The sequence below is a fragment of the Chaetodon auriga genome, chromosome 14 (genome assembly GCF_051107435.1).
Source record: "Chaetodon auriga isolate fChaAug3 chromosome 14, fChaAug3.hap1, whole genome shotgun sequence".
Classification (NCBI taxonomy): Eukaryota; Metazoa; Chordata; class Actinopteri; order Chaetodontiformes; family Chaetodontidae; genus Chaetodon; species Chaetodon auriga.
The window spans coordinates 8,063,610-8,086,509 of NC_135087.1; the positions used below are offsets into that span (position 1 = coordinate 8,063,610).

Consider the following 22,900-nt stretch of genomic DNA (forward strand, 5'->3'; position numbering starts at 1 on the left):
CTTAAAATCATCTTGTCACCATACTGTGAAGATTTTTTTTTTACCAGCCCTAGTTAGTATACTCTGCAGCCAGAGCTGTTGCAGTAGTGTGGAGTGGAGAGGCCGGTTGGGAGGAACCTCTTTTCTCTGACTATTGCTCCGCGCCGATCGTTTCCTCAACACCACTCAGCTCTGTGTATTCCTATTAATCAAGTGAACAAAATCCATAATCACAGTATCACTACTACCATAAATTCATAGGAAAAAACTGTATGCTAATGAAAGAAGTCGATTTTTTTTTTTTGTGTGTTTTTTTTGTTTGTTTGTTTTTTGCCAAAGATGGTGTACCACAGAGCGTTTTTGTACAGGAGTGTTTTGTGTATATGTATTTACAAACAAATATACACAAACGTTTGCAGACTTCAGAGTGCGGCTTGTGTGAAAGGTTCGTAGGCCCCCTCCTCTCACCACTCGACAGCAAGCAACCTTTATATATAAACAAAGTGACTATACAGTAAAAAAAAAGGAAAAAAAAAAGTAAACAGAAGCACATCCTGATGTGATGACTATGTCATCGTCAGGAGGTGTGTCTGATTGGACGGCTGAGTGACACGGGTGTGACGTCATCAGAGATGTCGCCACGTGGATTCCGTTCACGCCGCGGGGTGCATGGGCGTGTTTCATTTACAGCTTTTATTTCGTTGGATAAGCTACGTGCAGCACGAGCTGCAGCTGTGCTCCGCGGGCCGATAGACGCTGATGACATCACACTCCCCTCCACATCTGCTTCCACCAATCAGAGCAGAGCCCGTGTCGAAAGCGGGGGTCCTCTCGCCCCCTGCTAGTGTTTTGCAATAAGGGTGTGAAGGTCACATGCACGATTGTCCCTGTGAGTCCATACGGAAAAAACATCTGGAGGAGGGAAGCGATGTGATTAACTTAAACATCAAACACAAATCCCACAGAAATCTTTAAAGGATACTTATGTCAAGTACATTTCCGTTTGCGTCTTTTTAGATGTCTTTGTGTCGCAAAGTTGAAAAGTTTTTATGGATTTTCTTACCACTTCTTATCACCGCTCCTTTTAGCCGTTATTTGTTAAATAGAAGTAGACGTAGCAACAAATTTCTATCATTAAAAACATTTTAAAAATCTCAGCAATGAACGGATTTTGATTAGCGATGTCTTGCCCTCTCGTGCTTTTTGTCTTAAGTGTGTTTACATATGCATTTACTTCATAATATATATGTCTATTTTTTTAGTATTTTTCTCTTTTTTTTTTGCGTTGCTCACACCGGTACATTCATAGATGCGAGGTGGAGACAGAGTCCTCGGCCTCGTCCCCTTGTGTCCGGTATGCGACCTCACTTCCTGTCCGAATCGCTCTGTCCCAAGAAGCGTGATGCCGCTCGCTTGGTTGTCTTCAGGAGATCCGGCGTTCACGTCCGTCCACACAGACAGGAGCTCAGAGAGGACACGACGGAGGATCTGATCTCACACTGCTGAGGGTCAACTCCAGAGGGCCAAAAGGGGTTTGATGCCGCTCTTCACCAAAACACAGCTCCTCGCTAGTCAATGCTGCCCCAAATACACACACACACACACACACACACACACACACACACATACACATACACATACACACACACACCCCTACGTACCACACACACAAACACCAAAGTCCCCTTCAGTCACTGTACAGCCCGTGTGAAAGGTTTGTGTGCCAGATGAAATGTGCCAGAGCCAGCAGCCGGGGCCAAATCCGACAGGCGGAGCAGCTTTGGGAGGAGCGAGGACTCTGACACAACAAGCTGCCGAGCGAAGGAGGAAGAGAGGGTGAGCTTTGGTGAAAAGAGGAGGGGCGGCGGTCGCAGGTGGGAGGATTTCTTAATGTACTGTACTAGGGAAAAAAAAAAAATAAATCAGGAAGGGGTCTGTTGATGTGTGTGTGCATGCGTGCGTGTGCGTGTGTGTGTGTGTGTAATGCATGTGGAGTTGAGCGCACACTCCCAACGAGGTGTGCATTTGTGCAATGGGGAGGAGATGCGCGTCGCACGTGAGCCCTCACACCAGATTGTACTCTTTGAGGTTGAGCTGTAGGATGGTGTCTTTGACAGCTGCAAACACAAAGCGGATGTTCTCAGTGTCCGTGGCACAAGTGAAGTGAGAGTAGATGATCTTGTCGCTGTCTGGGTTTAAGTCCACAAACATCTTGAGGATGAACTCCCGCGCTGCCTGTGCATCTCTCTGGGGACCTGAGGTACAAAAGACATTCATTTGATCATTTAAAGGAGCAGGTCAGTCATTTTAGAAGTAACCTTATTCCCTTTCCTGTCTGTCATGTCTGTGCGTTCATTTCCATTTCAGACCTGTTTAACTCTAAATAACACACTCACATATGATACGTTCATCTCTGAGGGGGTGACGTCCAACTGTGCATTGCTAGACCAGCAAAGGGCCAGATTCTTCAACACACACACGCACAATTTATACATGATCTCACCATCAAACTCAGGGAAATAGTCCACCAGGTGTGAGTAGGAGATCTTCTCCTCTAGCAGGTCCTTCTTGTTCAGGAACAGGATGACGGAGGAGTTTTGAAACCAGGGGTAGGTAATGATAGTCCTGAATAGAGCTTTACTTTCCTCCATACGGTTCTGGTGCAGAGGAGAGGGAAAAGAAGAGCCGCGTTGTTTAGGTTCAACATTCAGAGTGTTTTTTTAAATGAATGGCAAAGGTGTTGCGGATACTGATTAACGTCCTCCTACCTCGTTGTCCGACTCCACCAGGACCTGGTCGTACTCACTCAGCGCCACAAGAAACATAATGGAAGTGACGTTCTCAAAGCAGTGAATCCACTTCCTCCTCTCTGACCTCTGACCCCCTACATCCACCATCCTGATGACAGGATGGAGGTGAAGAGGGGGAATAACAGGTGAAGAGGCAAGAAGGGGGAAAACATTAGCATGTGTTTGTTGGTGGCCTAGTTCATGCTATCTATTTGAACACTGATGACTAATGTAGCTGTGATTTAACAAATTCTCAATATCATGAAACAGCTTTAGAGGCTATATTATATTGTTTCCAAAGAAGGTTTTGAATCCATCAAGATATATTTGCAAGCAGTGGATTGTGTTTATTCTATTACATTATAAATATAGTGAATTATGACGTGCTTTGGCAAAAAAATGCATATGTAGCAGAAGAACTGCGACAGAGGAACTATTTCTTCTGTGCAGATTTGTCCTAAAGACACTCTCTGGTGTCTTCCTTAAACATTTTCAGCACATGACCCAAATAAAGATATAGTCTCTCATCCTGGGACCCATGACAGCATATTTTTACTATCGTTTATTTTGGGTCCTGATCTTTTGTTTCAAAAAGAAAAAAAAAGAGAGACAGACGATCCTGCCGTCCTATTAACGTCATTTTAAGCAAACTTGTTTGAGGAAAAAAAAAAAACAATGAAGACCTGATGGATTCAACACCTTCAGAAGAGCATTAATCAAATTCACATCGTGGCCACCAGTCTCAGAGAAAACGTGCAGATCTCTACATTTGGCTAAAAACACACAGGAACAAATGTGTCAGTACGTGAGTCATGCATGCCACCACAAAGATGAAAGCTTCCTGTTCGAGACAGATCTAGGATCAGTTCTTAAACGAATACCACTCAGTTTAGGAAATTGTGTGTTTTAGTTTGTCAAAGTCCACAAAGTCACAGTGTGTGAACACGAGCAGCTCTGCTGTGTGAATCAATCTGCTATCTGGAGCTTCTCCACACAATGAATGACAGTCTGATCTGTAAACAAAAGTTTGTTCTCACAGCTAAATGGTTATTTTCTGTCAAGGTTTGCATAACCAGACCTGTCCTGCACGCTATCTCAGAACACTACATATGTATAACAGCTTACTCTCAAACATTATGCAACAAAATCTACAGGTGTGGCTCGACTCTGAGTTTATAATGATGATAGAAACTGAGAACAAATCGGTTTGTAGATGCGAACAGTCTCAGTAGGAAATACATAATGTTGAAGGAAATATCTCAAATTCTTAAACTGAGTGGCATCCATCTGATCTTACAAGGAGTCAACATTATATCTGACACTAGATCAGCCTGTACGTCTGTTTATGTGAAAAGGTGAAAGTGGATAATGCATTCATTTCTCTACTAGCCAGCTTTCCTTTGTCGGCCTTCCCTGGTGTGACTGAACGACTGAAGTTTTGAAAGGCACTTGGAGAAGACAAATTAAATGAAGGACAAAAGACAGAGGACACACAGAGGACAGAGTTGAAATGATGAAAGATACAGGGGGCACCTGTGATGGTGGGATCCGTTTCATGGCAGAAGGACGGCTCCTACGTAACCCAATGAGAAGCTACAAGCTGAGAAAACTGCATCTCAAGAAGTACGATATATTTAACTCCTAAGAGCTGGATTCACGCAACCAGCCAAGCAAAAACTGGCATGAAAACTTTGACCTGAGCACACGGGCCTACGGGCAGACAGACTGGCATTCGCTGAGGCCATTCATGAACAGCAAACCTGGCTGAAACGCTGCCTGATAGATATGTGGATCCTCATAAGGTTTCAGCTTTCCAGCGCTTCTCCTTGAGAAGGTCACTCTTCACTCATCAGGGAGTTGAGGTCCCAGTTTCATTAAGCCTTCATTTGTGACGAGTCAGTCAGTAAAATCTACTTCTGATGTCAAGCTGTTATATAAATGGCATCAGTTCAATTTAATTCCTCACTTTTTGGACTTTGGTGCACCTCTGGACGCACAGGTGCGAGCCTCCAGACCGGGTGCAACTCTGAGAAAGCTGCACAACTCTAGTATGATTTGTACTGCAAGGCTGCCCCCTGGTGGTGGCCCAGTCCACTGTGGTCCACAGAGACCCAGGGCCAATATAGGCCCTGCAGGACCTGCTGCCCAAAATAACATTCCTCCACCGCGGAGAGGACGACCTCGTTTCTTCTGCCAGCCGGAGAGGAAAGGAGGAGAGGAGGAGGAAGAGAGGAGGTGACCCATTTACAGAGACCGGGCACCAGAATGTAGGACTTAGTGTTCATTAGGGGGTTGTGTTATGTGTGGTACGGTTGCTGTTGGTGGCAGGAGGTAAAAGAAAGAGTAGGACGATGAGGAGACTGGAAAACGGTAATGACTTTAATTTCTACGACTGGTCAAGTGTCAAATGCATAAATGAAAAGTCACGGGTTAAAAGTTCTTTCTATTAACGGGAAGGACAAAAAAAAAAAAAAACATGGTTTATTTGGGGCTTGAACAAAAACACATCAGATGACATATGGGTTAATGATGTCGTGACACAACAAGGAGGGACTGAGCCAAAACAGGCATCTTTCTACCTGAAAATGATGCTTTGCAAGTCGAATGGGTACTCTATGATTCCTGTAGTGGGGATGCGCACCCTGAGCACATCCTGCTGAGTGGGAAGATAGTTGGTATCTGCGATACGATCCAGATCGGAAAGATAACTACAGGCAGGCCGGTCGGGGGAAAAAAGAGAGATAAAGAGAAAAAAGACAGAAAAACAGTTATATAAAGCGTGACAGGCAATTACCGCAACACCCCCCCCCCCCCCCCCCCCCCCCATTCCAGGAAGTGTGGATCAGTCCTGTTGAGGGAGCTTCACAGAAAAGGCCACATCTCAGAAAGGAAAGGGTGTTAGTCAGTGTCACTGCTCCGCCAACACTCTGTCCACAAACCAGATGAGACTGTTAACTTGCAACTGTAGCTCAGCTAGTTTACTTGACTCTGTTTTTTAATTGAGTTGCATTTAGTCTGTGGATTATGCTGCAGACAGTGAGGTGGCATCAGTGACAGTAGCAGCAGTGACTTCGGCAGCAGAGACAGCAGCACCTGCACTAGACAAAGAAGGTTTGGACAAGTATGATGTCGAGGATAGCTGGAAACATATTCCCTACTTTTCCTTTCTCAAAGGCATCTAAAATGAGCCGTTTCAATTTGAAATTCCGTTTAACGACTTCCTGGAGGATCTTTGTCGTCACTGTCTAATCCTTCTTCATCTGGTATCTGGTGGCTGCTCCCCACATGCTTCAGTGCAGCGTGTCTGGTCTTCATTTCTGTCCTGGAGCCAGAACCTCAGCACAATTATCAACACAAACCACTGATTTCCAATCAGGTTAACCAATGAAGCACTCTAAGTCCAACATGGTCTCTATTTGGCTCTGTTGTGCTCCGACCATTGTGATCCGAGGACATTTGTCAGTTTGTAATCGGAAGCTACAGAGATAGTAACACTTACAGGCTATAAATCATCTGGTAATTGCTCTAATTTCTGCCCATTTTTGATAGACTACAGGAGAACAGGGCCCTGGTTAATTAATGTGTTAATATCCTGGTAGTCATCAGTGGTTTCTGTCCTCTAGCTATGGTGACGCTGCAGTCCTGGTGCCACGGGGGTACCTGAAGATGACGTTCTCCAGGTCAAACGGGTACTCTATTATACCCGTGGTGGGAACACGGACCCTCAGCACATCCTGCTGGGTGGGAACGTATCCCTCCGCAGTCACACGGTCTATATCGCTAAGGTAACTGGAGATATACATGACAACAGCATGGAACAGACATACTCAACGATTTCCTTATCTTTCTCACACACACATACACACACGCAAAAACAAAAACACAGCTTCCATATTTATCAGTACATTCGTCAACATAACAAGCACACCTGCATGTGCTGACTTTGAGCAGCATTAACCTGTAGTACAGCACGTCCGCAACCAGGGGGCACTAGAAAGTGAGTCAAGTGCCTTTGGCCATTTATCCTGGGGTCACAAATTATTTCAATGCAACTGTGACAAACACATACAACCACAGATCAGGAGGCCGACGCGTTTGGCTAAAGCAACACAATGCAAACACAACAGGTGCCCATCTTGCCATGTTTTTTTTTTTTTTTATGTGTGTGGTTAAGAGTCAGTTTATCTCTTACCACTGACATAATAAAATCATATTTATTTTTCGCTAATCTGTGCTAATAGAATGGAAACTACTGAGGAGCACAGATATAAAAACTTTAGTGGAATAGATGTTCTATTATCTGTTTAATATCAAGGGCGGGGCTGTGGCCTTAAAGTTAAGTAATTTCACTGAACACTATACTTGCTTTTAAGTGTCTAGGTCTTACATATTACAGTATTTTGCCTATTTATATGCAGATACATTTTTATAATGCCACAATCATTCCAAAAAAAAAAAAAAAAAAGAGTAAAACACAAATAAAACAGAATGTGATAATTTGCTATTTCTTTTTGACGTACTCAACTGAAAACAGTCCAAAGACAACATATTTAATGTTTGAGCTCATCAGCTTCATTGATTTTTGTAAACATCTGTTTATTCTGAATTTGATGCAGCAACACGTTTCAAACAAGTTGGGACAGGAGCAACAGCAGACTGGAAAAGCTGCTCCAAAAACACCTGTTTGGAAGATTCGGCTCGTTTCTACATGACTGCATTCTGTTTTATTAAGTTTTACACAGCGTCCCAACGTGTTTGGAATCAGGTGTTGTAGCTGGTCTGTCATGTAATATCGCGTGTGGATGAAAAGCTAATGTTCTGCCCTGCCCTGCCCTGCATACGTTACAAAACCCACAAGGTAATTACACACATAACCTGCCTCCAACCACACATCCAAACACACCCTAATTACTCTGAAAACTGTTGTCTTGGTCTCTGGAGACGACTCTGCCTCCCTGCCGCACATGACATTAGAGGCCAGGATCCCAACCAAGTCATTACAAATCCTCACTTTTAATCTGCGAAAACGACCCAATAAAAGAAAAGTTAAGAGTCGACGGTTATATTAACAACACTGATGAATCTGAATCAGCTCCCGAACCAGCATCGCAGACATACGCTCACAAAAAAATACATCGGCACACTCACACATTGTGTCACAGACAGTCACACAAGTACAGCTCTAAAATCCTAGACAGAGAAGATACCAGATGAGGCGCACACACACACAGAGACACACAGACGTACTATTTAGTGGAGTCAGAGAGCTGGTACTCTCTGCGGCGGTCATAGGCCTCCTGGATGCCTGGATCAGCCCACAGGGTTTTGATAGCTACGACGTAGGGATGGTCAAACCCATTGATCTTCTCGATGTCCACTTCCTTCACGAGCATGGCGTTGGACTGGAAAGACGCAGGCAAAGGAGAAAAAAAGGTAAGATAAAGAGCAGTGCAGGATAATGATGAATGGGAGGGAGCAGTGAGGGACGATGTGCCAAACAGCGGCCGAAGATATCTGAGATGTCTGTAGGTCTGTTTGGACCCGGTGACTGATTTAAACCACCCACATATTCTGCTTATTCCAAAGATAATTTCTCTGCTAGATAAACTAAATGCATCACTTCTTGTGCACCTTAAGAGTTTTCCTAAGAAACAGACAGTTGGCCTAACTGGAGGAAAGGAGAAGAAGAGGGTGTAGGTTGACAAATGGGCAACACAGAGCAGCGTTAATTAATATTAAAATAAAGCATTTGGGCCCATTTATCGAGTGCCTTAAGAAGAATGGATTCACAATCCCCAAATGACGGAAATTACACAATGTGAGCAGTTCATACCCACCCAAATTATTCAAGGTTTGCATAGCTGTAACTTAATAATAGTGCCGCGGGATATTAATTAGACCAACCAATGAGTGAAAGAATGAATGCAACACGGTAACATACAGCCCCGTTTAGCTGCATAATCCACTGCGAGCACAGCTGAGGAAAGCAGTGTCAGTTCAGCAGTCAATGTGCAGCGTAGGTCAAAGCTCGTCAGTGAATAAAGTAAAGCTCCCATGTGTTGTTTCCCCAACACGGAAGGGAAGGGGGCGCTGCGTTGCTACAACGATCAGCTAACAATCCTGCCTACGCTGATGGAGTACTATCTGCAGTGGAAAACAAAGTAGAGAAAAGTACTTAATACCAAAAGTGAGCAGAGTGAGTCAAGCCCTACCATGCAGGGGAAACACGTTTTTGCAACCTTTCAGAACATTTTGCGATGTGAGTTTTGAACGGACGGCTTTTGTGCAACAATTCAACATATTTCAAATAAGTGATGTCTCTTTGTACAAAGAATTTATGTCAAGTTATCTGTGGATGCCAAGTGGTAGGCATTGTTATGGAACGTGACATCTGTTTCCTCTTTTTAGTCACAATATTTAGGTGACTGTGCTGCTCTGAGGACTGGAATTGAAAACCACTGTAAGCATACAATCACAGACTATAATTACGTAGTTGTATTGTGCCGACACCGCCACTAACTAGTTCACTTTCAGTCATTTGGATGTATTAAAGGCTTGTCTGTGTGCAAACACCGACTAACAGTGATTCTGAAATGGCTTGCTTTAAAAAGAGCCTATTTCTGCATGTAGCCTATGATGTATCTCCACAGCATACCGCTGTGCACTGTAGAAGATTCCTAATTTAGTCATCAGACCTTTAAAGTAATCACAGTGGACTCTGGAATGAATGAGTGGCAGGACATAAAGAATATTTCCTGCTCATATTTCTGCATATTGCTGCAACTGGCGATTATTTTCACTGTCAATGAATCTGTTGATTATTTTCTCATGATGGTGAAAAATGTCGACGAGGATGTCAAAGATGACGTCTTGTCAGGAAGAAACCAGACGATGTTCACATGTTAAAAGCTGGAAGCAGTTTGATTTTTTTCAGAAATAATTATCGATTATCAGAATAGTCTGCATTTAATTTAATAGTTGACAACTAATCAATCAATCGTTGCAGCTCTACTCCTGTGGGTCAGTCCTTACCCGATTCTGTTCAAATTTGAAGGGGATCTTAAGTGTCTCAGTGGCGCGGATCATGGACTGCATGGAGGTGAAGATGTTTTGGTAAACAAGCCGGATGAAGCCTCTCTTATCTTCGTCCGAGTACCCGGCTCCATGAATGATCCTCATCTGCTTGATGAAGGTGCTCTTGCCGCTTTCTCCCGTACCTGAACGGGACAAGAGGGGGGGAGGGCACAGTGAGACGGCGTGGAAGAGCAGCTCGAGGTCTGGCCTGTTAGCACATTCAGAATATTAAGAAACAGGAGACAAAAGGGTGTGACGCTGCATACAAGCATTTCAAACCAATCCAGTAAGATGTGCAGTATTGTTTATGGCAGTTTTTAGTGTTTTTTGACCAAAACAGTCTGCACACAATACAACAACAGTACATTCAAGGATATCGAGAAAATGGTAGGGCATAAAGAGAAAGGAGTGGTTAGAGACTTTCTGCCTCTGAATGAGATGGAGCTCAAAGATGAGGGATGCTCGATATGGATTTTTTTTTTTTCAGCACATAACACAGAGCTGATGACAAGCTGTTTCTCACAGCCGGTGCTGATACAATAACCGACTATGTCACATATTTGTATTTGAAAAAGAGAAGCTAATAGCTTGTAGTTTATGCACACCTGCAGGTTTTTAACATGGCATCAGCTCTGACCTGACCAAACCTAAGTGACATCACCATGTAAGATCTGTTGCGCTCAAACGGAACATGTATTGCAAATTACAATCCCGTCCACGCTGGCGACAATGCATTTAGCTCTCCAGTCTACAGTGTATGGCTCTATCCAGGCACAACAGTTTGACCTCCTGAGCACGATAATAGCATGCTCAGATTGTTCATCTTCTTCTCCTCTGGGTTTATTGGTGGATCATAAACCAGCTTTAAAGGTGCATGCTGCCACCTGCTGTACTGGAATGTGTAGATGCTTCGCTTCTTAGGTCAATGTAAGCAATTTGGCTTTGTATTATTGGCTATAATTTCATTATCGCATTGATATATACATGCAGAAATTTCACATTATCTGTTAATGTTATCAGCATCAAGTCCCTGGCCACGTTCCAATTACAGTAATGTCTCTATGCAGCGAGAGGGATGACAGTTCAATGAGTGCAGAACATTTTCTATAGCTGTTTTTTTCAGCTACCTTTTATGTATTTCTAAGTATACACAGACTTTTACAAAGCAGTGCAGAGTTTTGTGCATTGAAGGTCACACAAACTGCACCAGAAGCAGTATGAAAGTGCTTCTAATGATAAACCTATTTCAGATTCATATCTATAATAGACATAGCAACAGTTAGAGCCCACACGCCTGGACACTGAGATTTGGCGACAATCACTGTGAGATGACAGAAATTTGTCAACTGGCAGAGATTTTGCTGTATCTCTTTAAAACCTCTGGATGTATCAGACCATTTTTGGGCAATGCAGCAGATCAATGAAGAGGACTGCTTTATGGTAATGTTACATTTTTCTGTGACTTTACATCAACGGTTATAGTACCACGACTTTTCAGTTCATTTGCTACAATGAACAAAAACAGGCATTTCTGGTTATTTAATACAACAAATAGCTTTTCAATTCAATTCTCAAACATTTACTGCATCACAGTATACAATTAATCACATATACTGTGATGAAGACTTTTTTTCATACTGCTCACATCTATCAGGCACTAGCGCCTGTCACCTCAGTGGATAACTCATTCTGAAATCAGGCTTCTCATACGTGCCAAGATGATGGCAACAAGCCAAATCTGTAACCCGAGACAGATGCTCCATGAAAGGCAAAGAAATGACCAAAAAACTCTGATGCCAGTCAAAAGGGATCCAAGAGCTTCCTGAAGTGTGTTTGTGTAACTGACGTTTAATTAGTATTCAGTCATTTCTCTGTTAATCTATAAGAAAATCAGGAAAATCAGCACAACCTGGTACAAACGAAGCCAAACTAATACTTCTCCCTAAACTGCATTAACGTTGGATGCTCATCTAAGTAAGTTTTGCGTGTTATGAAATCCCTCCGGTGAAATTCCAGGTTGATTAACTAAACTGGTTACGAGTGCTAAGATGTCAAAGCTTCTTTGTCCGGTGTCAGGATGTTATCACAGTTTGCGAAAGAGAACAAATTAAAAAAATATTTCCAGGGAGAAAAGGAGAGATGAGGGGGGAGAATACGAGCTAATTTAATGAAGATGATTAAGACCACTTGCCCTACATTCAGGATCTAACGCTAAACGGCCTCAGCCGACAGGTGACAGCAGGGGTCGTTGTCAAAAGGCTGCATTCCTTCGGTGATCCTCCTCTGCCCTCCTGAGTCCATATCTGGCTGTAAGATCGTGCAATATTTCAAGTGGTGTCAGGTTTCCAGATTTACACATATGGCAAGGAGAGGCTGGATTATAGGCACACGCTTTCATTCACCAAAAAAAGAGTTTTTAAGCTTCGCAAGACCTACAATGCCAAATAAACCACCACTCGCTGGGGGGTCTGTCGGGCCTAACCCACTTTTCACACCGGCCCTCTATGTTCTGAACGCCCAGAAACGCCGCCCTCAGGCCACGAAAGAAAAAAAAAAAACAAAAGAGCTGATGGCATTTCAGTCCTCAGCGAAATCAAACGGGATCCAGCACATCCATAATATCTGCAAAACTGAAAGGGAAAGACGAGGAGGAAAAAACACACACACACACACACACACACACACACACACACACACACACACACACGTACACTCATCTCACCACCACCTACATTCAAGGTTTTTGAAGAGCAGCCATATTTCCGTTACCATAGCAACCCCTCCTCTGTCTCCCTCTCTTTTTCGTTCCTGTGTTTTTTTTTTTTCTTCTTCTTTTTTTAAACCCCTCCCATCCGCCCCTTCTCGCTCTCCTCTCTTTCGTAGCAGACAGTAAATATAACTGCGAGCCCCTCAGGCTTGCTCTGTGCTCTTCATCTTTTGGCGTACCACAGAGAAGAAGGGCCTTGGCTCCACACAGTCTTTCGGGGGGTGGGGTGGGCGCTGGTCTGAGGTCAGTACCAGGGGCTCCCTCCTAACACCAAGGCCTGTGAAAATGCTGGGAGAGACAGCGGCTTCTCCACTGATGCAGGAAGAAATGCCTTAATCTCAGATAGAAATTTTGGGTTTCAACACTGTGTCCATAAGGGGAAATGACTCTCCTCTGTCTTCTCCTCCAACAAAATGTCCAATTTTGGAGAGACAGAGACTGTGATTGAGTTAGAAAAAAAAGGTCTCATCTTTATAGTTTCGCCTGGAAGAAATAGCGCATTTACTACATGCTACAGCCTGCTGCCTACAAGGTGGTCGGCCTAATAAAAACTCCGATTGTCTTGCTAACAAAGGGAGTCGAGTACAGAGAGCACATTCTTTGTATTGGGCTGCGCCGGCAGTGTCCTCGTAGTGACTGCAGACTGTTTCGGCTAAGGAGCAAAAGGATCACTCTCCAGCTTGATGTCTGATTTATTTCTCGTGACCCCGTCACAAGATCTCCCTCCGCTGTGTTCTCTTAACTGTCGTGTCCCTCTTTCACCAGACAGCACACTACGAGCCTCTGTCTTCCCTTTTTCCTCTCCAGATTGTACTACCACCAGCCACAACCATTTGCATGCCCTCACCAGATCTCCCCCCCCCCCACCAAATACACACTCACTCTCTCTCTCGCTCCTCCCGTCCCCTCCACCCGTTTGTCACAACCCCTCCTAACCTCCCTTAGGCTAGAAATATGCCTCTCCATTCTCATCCCTCTCTGTCAAGAATTTTGGATATTCATAACTAGAATCCATCCATTCTTTTTTGGTAATGACCTAGAAAAAGGAGGTCACCTTTTAATAGCTCGCACACTACTCGGGTTTGATAACGCTTTCTGTTCCAGGTAGCTAGGAGTGTGTGAGAGGAAAAAGACAGAGAGCTCAGATTATGCCCCAATGCAACAGTAGTGCAAGGTACACTACACAGCCCACACACCAGCACTGGGCTTTTGTGGAGCCGATGCGTTTCTTGGAACAGAGCTGGAAGTCTCACTGAGGGGTAACGGCGACAACAGTGAGCATGAAATGAAAACTTGCTCTGAACGGCCAATTTAAGACAAACTAGTGAAATGAAAGCAGAATGTAAATAGTAACAGCTATCCATCATGTTAAGACACCAAACACTTCACCTGTATCCTCCGTTGCCAGGCTCGCTTTCATAAGCCTTTACATAACGCGACTGATGTCAGCTCGTGACACAACACCTGACGGACTTGACACACCGCTGCCTTAGTGCAGCAGTTTTGGTGGAGCCAAGGTTATCGCGCTGTCAGTCTATCTGGTTATGTCCGTGCATGTGTGTTTGCGGCGCCTGCTTTGTTTACACTGTCTGCTCATATCCTACAATTCATCCATTGTTCTTCAAACGCAGGCATGGTTGGGCACTAAAGGCCTTGTGCGCAGGCATCCCTGCTAACCCCATCTTCCCTCTGCCGAGCTTTCCATGAACAAGACACTGGGATTATCAGCAACACGGCTAACCTGCATGCAAATACGCACAAACTAGAATGATAACTGTTGGCTTATCTTGGTTTATGAACTGTCCTTTCACAGAGCACATGGCAATCCAATCCGAGCAAAGATAAGAAATTTGCATAGACGCGACAGAGGTTACAGTATTATCAAAATCTCAAAATTGGCACGAGCCAGGTGTTAGCCGTCTTATTACTGCCCTGGAAAGATGCTGCATGAATCAGGCAGTGACAAGGCTGACCAAAATGTAGCGTGGGTCTCAGTCTTTCGCTAAATTCATCTTGCTAACTGGCCTCTTTCAGGTGCACAAAGGAAAGGGATTGAGCCAAGGCAGCCTGGAGCTACAGAACACACACACCAGCTGCCTAACCAACTGTGGACACACACGGATCCTGTGGTCAACCTCAAGGCATGGATGTTACCTTCACTGTGATGGCCCATTTTCTTTCCCTTTTCCTGCAATGGCCTTGGGAATGTCGACAGTACAGGACTCCAGTAAAACATACACAAGCATAAAGACAAAGGAGAGAGGACTATGTGTCTCTCAGCTCTACTGCAGCTTTCCAACATGTGTTGCTTGCTGTCAGGATCGAGGCACAAGACTACTGCTTTGTGCTGGTGTCTCTGCATCTGCTGAATGCTCCATCTGTGTGGGTGTCAGAGCTGTAAACTGAATATACATGCTATAACATGCACTGCACATTACACACACACACTTGCAAACTCACACACCTTCATTTGACCACCTTAGGACGGCTTTGTCTGTTTGCCAGCGAGTATGCGTCGAGTGCTGTTCTGGTCGAGTGGGTGTGGGTGAGCGAAAAAGAAAAATCAAATGCAGGCTTTACAAAATATTTGGAGCAAGCAGCAGTATTTTAGTCCGCAATACACACACTGTGCTTTGCTGCTATGAACTAAAAACAGCCAAATCCAAGATGTTGACATTATTCCTTAAGCCACGGTTTTTATTTTAGGAAATCTCATCATGGAGATTCTGTGAGATAACATCAGCCCGTGTCCACACATGGTCAGAACACGTTTGTTACACATCTCTGGTGCATCGGGTTTCACACTATAATTCACAACCCCAATGCAACATCCTCCGACCAAAAAAAAAAAAAAAAAGAGTGTCAGCATCATCTATGATTCCAAATCCAACTTGAAACTGAAAGATGAAGTGACAGAAGTCGAAACGGTACGATCACAGAGACGTGTGGGCTTTACTGTACACAGCAGCTGGTGGGAGTAAACAGGAATGAACATGCCACCCTGTCAGCACAGAGAGGACTGAAGATACTGGCAGCGAGCAGAGTGGCAGGCCACGTCCCCGTCCTGTCTGGGGACTGGGGTAGCAGCGGTATGTGGGACACTCACCATCCAGCCTCATTCACCCCCATATCTCCAGAGAACCAGCAATGACCCCATTTAAGAGTGTGTGTGTGTGTGTGTGTGTGTGTGTGTGTGTGTGTGTGTGCGTGTGTGCGTGTTCCTCTGTGCACTAGTGAGCGATAAGACCAACGGTGTAAAAGACACCATGTCGGAGAGACAGACAAAGAGTGTGTGCAGGGCTGGCTGAGGTGAGGTGTGAATATTTACTAAAAACTAGCATAGAGAGGAGTTTGAATGGAGGCACTGGCTATGTGCTGTGATGGAGAACACACTGGGTCTGCTTACATCACTGTGACTTCAAGTTTAATGCATGACTTAAAGTGTCTTGGAGAGACATTTCAAATTTTAGACTTGTGCAAATAAATGTTGTTGTACTGAGTGAGATGGATACTACATTCAGCATCTACTGCTATTATGCTTAATGAGATAACCCAATATATGGTCCTACTCACAGTGCCTCGCTCTACTGTATCCAGAACAAAACTAAAGCATCATACAAGGTCGCTGCAGTGTTTCCAAGGCCTCATGCATAATATGTGACACACAGACTGTCATTTTTTTCTGAAACAGATGCTCCATGAAACTAAAAGCAATCAGCACAAATGCACAGGAAGTACACTTTTCAGGCCTTTGGAAGTACAAAAAACATGCGGCTGCTCAATTACAGCAAAAAAAACCTGAATCATATGTTTTTTGTCAATATTGGGATCACAATTACAATAATCTTTTTAATTGTTTTCATAATCATTGGAAACCAAAACCGTAATTGAGAGTTTGATTAAGCGACCAGCCCTAACAGAACACTCCACACTTAGTTTCTCCACAGTTACACAAAAGACAATCTTGAGCCACCATGAGGACCTAGAGGTCTAAGGTGCTGACTGTGAACTGCAACGTCTCCTGTTGAGTGTGACCGAGGACCTTTCTTACATGTCCCCCATCAGGCTCTATGCTGTCAACTTTCTAATAAAGACATTCAACGACCTCAATAATACAAAATGTAAATGTAAAGAAGTCAGATTGGCCTTCAGCAGTGTAGTGCTCAACCTTCCTGACAGAAGCAGGCTTGGCTGTATTGGCCACATCAAAAAAGCCACTTTAACATTAAATCTGAAATTAGTAATGATAAGCATATTCCTGCAGACAGGACCAGGGATAATGTTAAGACAGCACAGCCAGCTACTCGCTATTTCTCACCAACATTTGTCTTTTTTGTCTCGGTCATGGTACTCTGTCGAGGAAACGTCAAATAGACAGGGGTACTGTTGCCACACTTCAACAAACTTCTCCTCTCTTTCGTTGTCCCGGATGACAGCAGCAACCTCAGCATCCCTCCTCCTCCTCCTCCTCCTCCTCCTCACCATGGTTACCTGACTGCGCTCTGGAGAGAGCACCTGATTGGTTAACAGTCAGGAACATGTCGTGGGAGATGTCACACTGCAAGAAAGAAATCCTGACATGCTAGTCTTTTCGTTGGGGTGTGGAGACACAGACGCTGCACATCTGGTTATTCAGCATGTCAAGCTACACGGATGCAGACGCCCGACTGTCATTCACGATCTGCCTTGATGCTGGTAAATCGTCAGCCACGACCAAATCATCTCAAAATTGGGCTAGATTTGTGTAGTCTGATCCAGGCATTACCCAAATATGTGTTTTTTTTTAGCATTAGTAGTATTAGTAGTTGTATCACTGTGTTGGCACCCATACAAGTAATGATTTTCACCAGAAAAAAACGTATCAATATGAAGATAAAATATATAATAAATATAAAATCTGAAGTCATAGAAGCATCTGACTGAATAATGCAGGCTAGCAAAATACTTGCATTCACAGCGATGCTGCAAACGCATTGGGAACCTCACATGCTCAGAAAACTACATTATGGTTGTCAAAGCGTTTCTCTGGGACTGCATCAATGCACAGGGATGAACAGATATCACATTGTTTTTAAAAGACATTCTGGTCTGCTTTCCTTAAACTACACCGACAAGAAGTGACAGCTGTGTGTACTAGACGATGGGACAATATATGCACATGTCCACCAATAAGTAGTAAGAAATTGCAGATAAATTAGAAACAGTGCCTCCATTATACAGTTTGTCCATCAGAAAGGTTTATTTTTCTACTGCAAAAATATCTTGGTCACAATTCCTTGATAGCTTTACATAAGAAATGTTGATTTCACATGTAAATCCGTATCACCCAACATATCGTCAGATTTTCTTGAGTGTCAAATATTGCAAAAGCCCGTTTCATAATGATTTCCATATTAAAAAGTCTTGGATCTGACCACGATAAAGGGGATTTCAGTAATAACTGACCATCCACAGCTCCACATTCACTGGCATTAAAAGTACTGTGCTCACACACACACACACAGACACACACACACAACCACTGAGGAGTAGAGCTAGAAGATCCCTATTGCCATATATGATCAAAATAAGACGGCTTGGCAAGAGAAGGAAGGTCAGCAATAAACATCTGAGCCTAACCCCTGATCCTCTTCCTGGTTCAATCAGACTGTTCCTCTAAAGGATGTCTTAACCTGGTAACAAGACGTTCTGCTGAGACAGGGAGGATCAGCAAGAACAATTCAATCAATGAGGACTTGGCAAACCACTGCTTGGGATGGTGTGCAACCAAGCCATCCACAACATTTCGGCTGCTGAGCCAACTTCTGTCCCTGTCCGACCCCTTTCTTAAATACTGTCCGTGACAAATTCTCTGATGACCAAAAATGCCATTCTGACGTCATCGTAGGGATTTTTTACTAATCAGACAGTCTGTTCCTCCTCATATTTCATGTGAAACCCACATTTTCATGAAAAGCGACTGCCAACTCGTACACTGACAGCTTGACTGGGAGCTTACAGTTTACCTCGGTCAGCACTTTGGGAAACCCGAAAGCGTTTGCCCTTCCATCTCACTTTACTGACCGTTCGCTCGCTCCAGCAGTTCATTTACCCGATGCAGCAAAGGCCAAAGCTCCTGGCCCACTGTGTTTTGACCAAGTAGAGGCAAACCACTGGTCTGTGGAGCAGGAAGCTGGCGGTATGGCCTGATATGGCCCTCAGTGACAGGCAGCCAGACTGTGGGCACCGCTGCAGCGCTGGCAGAGTTGTTATTTTCTGACAAAGTGGCTAAGCTTGAGGTTGTTGTAGCCTTTACCTACAAAACTAACATTCACCCGCACCGTGTTCTTAGTCTGGAAGCGTCATGCCTGTGTCTGGCACAAAATGGAACCGAACCTCATAACTGCTGTCCAGACATAGCTATTTTGGCAACGCACCCTGGCCATATCGTAAACCCTGCCAGGAAGGGACGGAGACATGGAGGGACAGTGGTCCTGAATTGCTGTTGGGGGAAACGCTTCAAGCAGCTCAAGCAGCGTTGGCAGCAGCTCTTATATCAATCTAGAGCTCAAACAGTTAGGAGCTCAATCAATTAAATGGTCAAACTGCAAATATTTTGATTACTAATTGATCTTTAAAGTCATTTGCCAAACAGCTTCTTAAATGTAAGAATTTGCTGCTTTTCTCTGTCTTACTGTAAACAGATTGCTTTTGTTTTTTTGGACTTCTTGGCGGGCAAAAGAAGCAATCACAAGATGTCACCTAGGGCTAAACTGCTTATTACTTTTTTGATCAATCAATTAGTCTATACCAATCAATTAAGAATGGTATGACAATAGTTGCAACTTGTCTCACTGGAGAAGCTGGGACTAGAAACTGATGGAATATTTGCTCAATAAATTACTTAAATGATTATTTAAATTATCAGAATTGTTGTCTGAATCATTTTATTTTGTCAATTTATTCTCTTCCCTACATGAACCATTCTATAATAAATCCAGACACATAAAATCAGATTTGAGCCAAATTACGATACCGTAAAAAGAAACTGCATACCTCCACACGGGAATATTTCAGTACTAAAGGTACAGCAGTTCCCTAACACACACACTGTGTGAGGATACTTGGCCAGAAGGAGCGGCTGAATTCGCTGCATTGAGCCTCGCTGGAATGTACAGCCTATCTCCTGTACATGCACTGAACTGCCGGGTAGCTAATGACAGAACGACTCCTACTCAATATGCTGCTCAATATCTCCCCTTTAAAATACACTTAATAGAACGTGGTGGTTAAATGTTGAGAAACAGGTTGACTTCTTCCTCCAGTGAGGTGTGGAGAGGCAGGCAGCTCACAGAGGGCCGTGGGCCCGGGAATAATGCCTGGGGATAATAGGAGTCAGTGACATCTCAAAGTCTGAGCAGCGGATGTGTTTAACCAAGCCTATTAAGACCTGCACTAATCCTGCCTTACACGTCCTTATCCGGGCGTCCACTGACAGCCTTAACTCACACAGGATGGGCCACTTACACCACGACTGATTGCAGTTCTTGCTTGCTTTCTGCCTTTCACACCCTAACACTTTGATGAAGCTTTTTTTTTTTAATGTCTGCTGTCAAAAATGAGGAATACACTGTAAATACTAAAACACCAGATGCAAAAGCTATGCTTAAATGCCTAAATATCCCTGAATCGCTCAGTCAAACCAACCATTCATTGATCATCTGGCATGAGAAATTCGACTGCGGAACACAAGCAAACCTTTCCAAAGCTGCAACACAAAAACAAACACCCCTTTTGACCCGCTCACCTTGGCCACCAGGTAGACCAGAGTGCAATAGTGATTTAAATGTATGATACAGAAGAGAATATGTCCCATCAACGGTGTGGCTCTAGTGTGGCCTACTTCTCCGAGCTGAGGTATTCAGCAGGGAAATGAAAGGAGACACACATGTCAAATAACCAGGGCTGCTTTAGGTGGGCGAGAAATGGGAGCAAACGTTTGGAAACCAAGCATGCAACCTAGATAATCCAAATTGTCCTAAAAATGGACACTTGCTTTTTTCCTGAGGAGCTTTCACACAGATCTGTTGTTTGTAGTTTGCTGGTGGGTCACATCATGCACACACAGTTCAAAGTTAGCCCATCAGAAGATGCATGCACATAAAATACATCTTCCTGAAAGCCATGGAAAGCGCATCTGTGATAAAGCATAGCCTATTGTTCCTTTCTGTGTCCACAGAACTATGAATCAATGCAGTGCAGAGCAACTTATTCAACAGCAGCTCCCACCTGCCCACACACCAGCTATAAAAATAGCTAACCTACTCAGCTAGACTACAGGATGAGGGGGCAAATCCCTCAGTATCCTAGTCCTCTGGAAGGGCAGATTTGTGACACTGTGTGCAGGCTAATAAGTAAGAGAAATTGACAAATTAGTGAATGGGCACCAAGCTAGGTCTAGCTGAGGCACCTGGAGCCTCATGCAGTTGTACAAGTGTTATGCAACCCGGTGAGAGCAACAGTGGAGAGCAAACCAAAGCGGCTGCTTCTTCCATTATCAAGTGACCATCTTCACCTTTCAACCGCCACCAGCCAACAAACCACAGCTTCAAAGCTGGTCAATTGATTTGCTTGGGGGCTACTCAATAATGCCAAACTAGCCCACTGACAAGCATGTGGTGGCCCGTAAACGGTGACATCTTAGTAACTTCGATGCCAAATGAGCTGTTTTCTGCACAACAATGCAAACAGCTCACGTATACTCGAATAAAGAGGCATTGAGGCTGGTTAGCCAGATATTCAGCGAGACAAGCCAGCTAACTAATTTTGACTCGACAAGCTAAAAGACAAGCCACGCATTTGGATATCATGCCATAACGTTACTCATACTAAAACCAGGCTTCCAGTTAGCAACCTTAACTAGTAGCATATTTGCTAGCATTGCCATGAAGGCCCGAGGTGGTTAGTTTTCCATACAACGACGCAGACATTACAATAAAATATATATATTTGAGAATTAGCATGCCACATACCGAGAAGAAGTAATTTCAGCTCTCTCCTGGAGTCTCGCTTGTCTCGGCGGAGTTGTTTGTCAATTTCTGCATTGATTCGTTTCGACTCCTTCGCCTCTTCGCTCAGGCAGCAAGCCATCATGGACTCCAGAGTCATCCCCACTGGTTTTGGCAGCCCAGTTTAGACGGGACCCGGCGACACTTCACTTGCCCACGGCTTCGGCTTATCCCGAAATCCCCGGCACTCGCTTCGGTCTCAGGCGAGGCGGTGGTCTATCGGGCCGGATGGATGGATGGACGGGACTGGGGGAGGGGAGACTAGCTAGGGGCCTCGCTGTCAAGTCGTCCCCCCAGCCGAGCAGCAACTGCGACTTCACCCGGGCGTTCTCGGCAAATCACGGGAGATTCGGACAGGGGAGGGAGTCAGGAGACGGTGGGGCCTCCACGAGATGCTCTGCCTCAACTAGTGTTAAAAATGACTGCAACAGATTAGCCACTCAATACCTGCTTTTTAGCATTAACCCCCTCTGTCACTAAGTGGTCCAATTCTATATTTTCGTCTGTCACTGTGGTCCAGTTCTATCTTCACAATCCGTCAAAAGTGGTTCAAAACTGCAGTGTCGCGACATCCAAACCCGTAACAGTTGATATCTGTGCAGTCTCTCCAACGTTAACTAGCTAGTTTACGCTAGTGAAAGTAGTAGTCCTCGCTAGTAAGCCCACATTAGAGTTAAACCCGTTATTGCACTATCCACGCCGCAGCAATGCGTCCGTTTACCAGGTAACTACATTAGCCGGCGGTGGCTAAATTACACGTAACGGCTACGAGAGCTGCCTTGCTAGCCCGCTAGCTCACTTAACAACGCCTGAGCTAACGTAGTGTCAAGCCGCAGTGATTGAAACAGCAAGCTGGTTGAAGGAATTTCTCCGCCTAGCTAGCGATAGCAGAGCAGCACCCCATCACATCCTGACTCATTCTGACGGTAAAACACACGGTTACTGCCCAGGCCTGACAGAGAGAGGGGATAAAACGCGTGCCGGACCCGCGGCTTTTCGCCAGAAACGTATTCGCCGCAAACAGCTGGCTGTCGGGTAGCTCGTCGCTGGAACAAGGTCGGCACACAGCGGTCTGATGCCAGGCGGAGAGGAGGAGATACTGTGGTGTTGAGTGACAGATGGAGAATTGCATGAAGCAGGTTTGTGACAGACCAATTGAATGAACGAGGCGGGTCCTTGTGGTGGGATCTGACCGTGGGCGAACAAGTTAGGTCGATGAGAAGATGACAAAAAAAAAAAAAAAA

The 22,900-nt window shown here is 44.4% G+C and overlaps 1 protein-coding gene across 2 annotated transcripts; it reads right to left on the reverse strand.

Annotated features, from left to right (window-relative positions):
- Nucleotides 1-311: 311 nt before the first annotated feature.
- Nucleotides 312-22,804, reverse strand: gna11b (guanine nucleotide binding protein (G protein), alpha 11b (Gq class)). 2 transcript variants are annotated; one of them, XM_076747941.1, is made up of 8 exons: nt 21,621-22,786; nt 9,801-9,985; nt 8,016-8,170; nt 6,429-6,557; nt 5,348-5,476; nt 2,748-2,877; nt 2,483-2,636; nt 312-2,234 (listed from the first exon to the last, which is right to left on the reverse strand). In XM_076747941.1, the coding sequence occupies exons 1-8, from the start codon at nt 21,754-21,756 to the stop codon at nt 2,044-2,046; spliced, it is 1,209 nt and encodes a 402-aa protein (XP_076604056.1). In that variant the 5' UTR covers nt 21,757-22,786; the 3' UTR covers nt 312-2,043. The 2 variants fall into 2 exon arrangements, with proteins under 2 accessions (XP_076604056.1, XP_076604055.1); XM_076747940.1 differs by lacking the exon at nt 6,429-6,557 and having other exon boundaries at nt 21,621-22,804.
- Nucleotides 22,805-22,900: the final 96 nt, after the last annotated feature.

Coding starts and splice junctions, on each gene's coding strand:
- gna11b (XM_076747941.1), bottom strand. CDS start 21,756: ATGACTCTGGAGTCCATGATGGCTTGCTGCCTGAGCGAAGAGGCGAAG. Junction 8,171..9,800: donor TCAAATTTGAACAGAATCGG/GTAAGGACTGAC, acceptor GCGTCTTTCCAG/TCCAACGCCATGCTCGTGAA. Junction 2,637..2,747: donor TGGTGGAGTCGGACAACGAG/GTAGGAGGACGT, acceptor CCTCTGCACCAG/AACCGTATGGAGGAAAGTAA.